The sequence below is a fragment of the Charadrius vociferus genome, unplaced genomic scaffold (assembly GCF_000708025.1).
Source record: "Charadrius vociferus isolate BGI_N301 unplaced genomic scaffold, ASM70802v2 scaffold494, whole genome shotgun sequence".
NCBI lineage: Eukaryota > Metazoa > Chordata > Aves > Charadriiformes > Charadriidae > Charadrius > Charadrius vociferus.
In genome coordinates this window covers 1,459,701-1,465,398 of record NW_009648157.1, presented here as the reverse complement: position 1 = coordinate 1,465,398, position 5,698 = coordinate 1,459,701, and the positions used below count along the sequence as shown (strand labels likewise).

At 39.0% G+C, this 5,698-nt stretch overlaps 1 protein-coding gene across 1 annotated transcript in view; it reads left to right on the top strand.

Annotated features, from left to right (window-relative positions):
• FBXO5 (F-box protein 5) overlaps window positions 1-5,447 on the top strand; it is an 8,712-nt gene extending 3,265 nt beyond the window's left edge. Inside the window, exons 2-5 of the mRNA XM_009884051.1 lie at window positions 1,187-1,920; window positions 2,240-2,330; window positions 3,553-3,714; window positions 5,121-5,447. Of these exons, the coding sequence (XP_009882353.1) occupies window positions 1,187-1,920; window positions 2,240-2,330; window positions 3,553-3,714; window positions 5,121-5,372 (1,239 nt within the window). The 3' untranslated portion in view covers window positions 5,373-5,447. The remainder of the gene's footprint in view (window positions 1-1,186; window positions 1,921-2,239; window positions 2,331-3,552; window positions 3,715-5,120) is intronic.
• Window positions 5,448-5,698: the final 251 nt, after the last annotated feature.

Sequence of the window (5,698 nt, the reverse complement as noted above, 5' to 3'; positions counted from 1 at the left end):
GCCCGGGCGCCCCCAAAACGTGGCGAGGTTGGGGGTCACGCTTTTCCCAGTTCTGCAGGATTTCAGGCCAAACGCTCCTCTGCTGGCGCGCAAGCGAGGGGGGAAGGGGAGAAGGGGGCTTAGCGAGGGCTTGCATCTCTCCCCTCATTCACGCACACTGTACAAAGCCATACGCCTATTTGCTCCTTTCTTCCATCAAATGTGGGCACGAGAAAGGGACTTTTTCTCCGGATCGCTCATAAAACACATTTTTCCAGTACTTTTTTTTTTTTTTTCCCAAACGGCTGGAAGTGCTTAAATCCCTTAAAAAACCTGTTCAAATGGAGAAACTTACTTTTCATATGGATTGCAAAGCATGTTGAGAATTATTTTCCCTTTAGATTTAATACTTCAGAGATGGCTTCCTTCTTCCCTTCTGCCCTCGCCCATCCCCCCGCAATTGTTAATATAGATAGCACCACACTTTGGGGGGAGGGGAAGGAAAAAGGGCAAGAAAAGCTCAATTTCCCTATAATATCTATCGACCTCGCACCCTCTTAAAAATCGTGCTTGTGAGTAAGCTGTATTTCATTTGGACCATTGTTTGAGGGTCGCCGCTTTCCATTGTAACTTGCACAGGCATTGTAACTTCCACATGCCTGTGAGCACCCACGTTTTCCCTGTGCCACCCAACCTCCTCCCCTTTTAAAAATGCCAGATACCTGGCTGCATCAGCAGCTGTGCCTCTGGCCTTGGATCCAAACCTTCAGGCTCCTCCGGCCCGGCTATACCCCTGCCACTGGCCCGCTGTCACTCCTGGACCCTCTGCCACTGGTGTCCCTAGCAGGGGACCATAAGTGTCCTGAGTATATCGCTGCATTTAGGGTGGGAAGTGGAGGCATTGGTGTGTCTAAAAGTGATATGTACTGGTGGAACGGTGACAAAGTAAATCATCCAGTTGGTTTTCTCGGCCCAGGTATATGCAGCATAAAGCTTTAATTTTGAGAAGATCTCGCATAGATTTAACATGTGGCTGATCAGAACCTTAATTCCACTGGTTGTCCGTGGTTTAGATACTGGAAGGTGAGTTAGATAAAAGCTTAAAAATCATAATGCAGAAGGAAGGCATGGTTGGTTCTTTATAAGAAAAAGTATCTGTGATGCAGTTTATGCTGTGTTGTAATACCGTCTTTGTTGTTTCTTGCAGGATACAAACAGAATAATGAAATCTAACCTTAACCACTCTTTCAAAATGAAATGTGACTTTGATTGTACGTCTCTTCCTGCTGGTTTTGCACCATTGAAGTCTGCTGTGGAGAAAACAAGACTGGAAGAATCCTGCCCCTTGAATTATGAGGAAGGGTTTTGTAAAAGCTGTGCTGAAGAGCATCAGAAAATACTCCTTAGTGACTCATACCATGTGGCCACCAGAAATCTAGATCTTGAAGATGAAGGAAGACCTGTACATAACAAAGAAAACAAACAAGTAACCCAGACACTTGATGAAGGTATCTATGAAACGGAGGCACTGGAAAACAGTAAATTTAATGAGGACAGTGGTTATTCCTCTATGTTAAGTAACCAATATGCTGATGCAATAGAACATGACGATAGTATACCTTTGGCTGGGAATCTCTGTGGCACACCAAAGCATTGTCTCAAGAACCAAAGCCAAGCTCAATTTTCAAAGAAGACTTTGTTGCCCGTAATCCATTATGAAGAAATGATTTGCTCAACTTTGAAAAAAAGTGGTAAAAAAAATCTCAAGTCTTGGGCTGTGGTAGACAGAATTGTTTTTAGGGGACAGGTTGAACTTTGTAACCTAATCGGAAAGAAAATGGGATTAGACAGAATAGACATTCTGGCAGAACTCTTCCAAAAGAACCTGAAGCATATATTGGCAAACATCTTAAGGCATCTTGGTGAGATGGATTTAATAAAGTAAGTATATCGATTTCATTGGGAGAGTAAACAACCTAATTAGATGGCTTAAGAGTGTTTTAGATACAGGGCTTGTGACATTGACAAAGACAATGGTCAGTATTGTATATTAATATATCGAAACATGAAGTGTTGATGTAAGCCATGGATAAGCCAAATATAGATAACGTGTCTTTTCCCTAGAAGGCAAATTAAAGACTACGACTGTGAACATATGCCGTCTTCTACATGAAAGAAAAAGATTGCATAGTTATTCCTACTATTAAAAAGTTTTTCCTTTTCCTAGGAGGTAACTGATATGTTTGTATTGTCGTTGCAGCTTTGCCAAAGTCAGCACAACATGGCAGAAGATCCTACAAGAAGACAAATGGATTTTCCAAATGTATAGTAAAGCTGTGAAAAACCTTTCTGTAAGTTTCCACACTTGTTGGATATTTCAAGCCTAAACCAGTGGTGTCTTTCTGCTGTTTTAGGATTCCTCCCAGCCTTAAGAGACTGCAGAAGAGTTTCTTAGATTGAAGACATTGTCACTGGTGTGTCTCAGTGTGTCCTGTTAGGATGCCCTGTCTCAAGCGTTGCTGGTCGCTTCACTGTTAGAGCATAGGCTGTCTTTGGAGCCCGAGGAAGGTTGACTAAGCAGGTTACCCAAGGAGGGCTGCAGATGTTCTCAAGAGCTTCCACGTGTCCTGTGTCACAGAGGAAGGCAGGAAGGGGAGGGTCAGTTCCAGCACCGCCTGCTGGGCAAGCCCTAGAGGCTGTGAGCAGAGGTTTGCTAACTTCAGTGTCCCCACTGATCCAGAAGGGAGAGAAACTTGAGAGAAACCACTCAGCTGACTGTGACTTGGGTTCTCTGATTATACTTTCTAGCAACAGTCTCTGAATTGCAACATGTTGGCTACAGAAAACTGAGAAGCTTTTTGCACTATGTGCTACTCCTAGTGCCTATTTGTCCTATGAAATTAAAAAATCAAGATCCCACCACACTAGCATTGCACTTTACCCAAGGCAGGACTCTTTTTAAAATGTTTGGGGTGTTTTTTCATCCTTGAGAGACAATGAAACGAGGCTTAGGATCTCCCTCAGAATAAGGTAGTGAACTAGTTTAAATTTTGTGCAGTATTTTATGGTGCTAGCCTGTTGGGATGAAACAGTTGGACATCACTGAACATTCATCCCATAAAGTTTGATTTTTCTCCCTGCCATTGTACTCTTTTTCTTAGCCTGAATGGCAAACTTAGAAAATTGGTGGGAGGAGTTTCCTTTTCAGAAAGAAAACTTCAAGCATCCCTGTTCACTGTAAAGAATTAGAAATACTGCTTTGTACTTTAAAACATTGCGGTGACTAGGTCACATGCTCTACCCAAGTAATTGACATGTGTTAATACAGAAGTAAGTTGCATTATGTAATAGAATATGGTTGGTTTTGATGGTCTGAACTAGGGGTCTGTTCTACGCATTTTTTATATAAAGCTAAGGTAAAATTAACATATTACTTGTATGAAGCTTTATTATTGGAAACCTAGCCAGGAGGATGGATCAAAAATAAGTCGTTGACTTCTATTAAACAAAAAGTCAGTATCAGATAAGTTTTTTCTCAAATTTTATTCTTTTTTTTTTTTTTCTTTTCATTAGAATAGCAATAAGTCATCGGAACATGCGGCAACAAGAGAGTATGTTCTCTACCGAGCGGCTTTAGCTTCCATTCAGAAAGCAGCCCCACCAAACAACTCGAATAAAAAAGGCACCAGATCCAAAGCATCTAAGAATCACAGCAGGCTCATGGAGTTTTCTGAGGTAACTAGTGATTTCCATTCATCTTTAATTTCTTGCATGTTGTCTGGCACATGATGAGCTTGTGAAGAATATTTCTAAAACTAGTATCTCCAATTTGAAGTGCTTGTAATTCTTATTCATATGGCTGCCAGATTTTGCTTATTGAGCGTATTTTAAGACAGTGTCAGAAATGAAGTGGTGAATCACGTGTTTTCCATGTAAGCAATCCCACAAAAACTATCAATTTTGCTTCAATACTGGTGGGTAATTTTTTTTTTTAAAAAAGAAGACTAAGTAGCTCTTATTTTTTAAAAATGAAACAAATTAATAATTCTCCTGTTCATTCTGTGCTTCTTTTTCAACTAATTATCTGACATTGAAATGGCTTTTTTTAGCTACATATTTGTAATTTATCACACGTTTGGAGTTGTCAACAACTGCTAAAAAGCCTAAGTTTTCCTTCACTTTTTATTTTTCTTAAGCTCTTGTTTTTCCATATATAAGTGCAGGCCTACATTGCAAGGGTCTTATAAGACTTAAAAATATTTATTGAAAGTCATTGTTTGTTAATAAGCAATAGATTTTTCCTAACTAGGAAAAGTTTTTACACTCAAGCTCAAAAGCCTTATTCTGCAAATTGGTGCAATGTGCGAAGATATAATCATACTGGAAAGTACGATCAAGCTGCTCTAATACTACTGTGTAGCACTTTGCAGCATTAGGATCTGAAAGTCCAGCTGTACACTGAAGTAGCACTCTAAAATTTTTTTCCTTGATAAACCTACATATATATATGTCTATACACTCACATTTAGATTATAAAAACATCTTCCTTTTAACAATTGAGTGATATAAGGTGTTATACAGGTCTATAATTTTCTAGTGTGGAATGATTTTGAACTGGGGATCTGGTTTTGTGTCAAAAATTGATTAATTGGAGAGAAGTAGGAATTGCTTCCATTTGATGTCTCAAGCCGACTGCACCACAGCTGAGATTTCTGGACACATTTCTCGCTTTTCAAAAATTTTAATGATTTAGATGGAATTCTGATTTATTCTTTTTTTTTTTTTTTTTTTTTAAATAAAGGCTAACTAAATCATTATCCTTGGATGAAGTTTGGAGGATTCAGAAGGGCTGTTTTTCTTACTGTTTTGCATTTATTCTGTCTGTCCTTTAAATCTAAAATGTAAAGAATTTTAAATTGGCTACCTCTATTCCAGTCCAAAGGACCTGCAGTGATAGACTGATCATTCCTGTTCAATCTCCATCAGAATTTGATACAACCAGAATTAGGCTAAATTTGTAATATATCTCTCTAGAGTGGGAGAAGTTATATATTTTTGTGGCACTTGGATAACATGAAGGAATGTTTGGGGTGTGTATTTACCCTCCACTCATGATTTTCGTAAAATGCTTTTCCCAACAGGCTGCCAAGACCTTGAAAAACACTGAAAGCCTTAAAGTCTGCCATCGCTGTAGCTCACCTGCAAAGTATGACTCCTATCTACAAAGAGCGACGTGCAAACGTGAAAGTTGCAGCTTTGACTTTTGCACAAAGTGCTTGTGCAGCTATCACAGCTCCAGTGACTGTATGAGTGGCAAACCAGTGAAACCCAACTCTAAGCTAGGGCCGCTTCCTGGGACTAAGAAAAGCAAACAGAATCTACGGCGATTGTGATCCATCCGTCCCAATAGAGATTCTCAGATGTCCCATAAAAGTTTTTTTAGGAAATTAAGTTATCCACAAAGAAAAGCAAACAAAAAGAAAATGCTTTCTGCTATTCTATGCTTAAAAAAAAAAAAAGGTTTAATTTTGTTGTTCCTCTGTGCTATTTGGGCATGTTCAAATTCCGAGGAATCATCACAAATATCCATTTAAAAAAAGTCTTACTAATCTGTAAATTTAAAATAAATTTCTGGGTATGGATTCTAATAACATTTTAAATATTATCCTGACAACTTGTCTATTGTGTTCCAGTCTTCAAAACACCCCACAATTATATT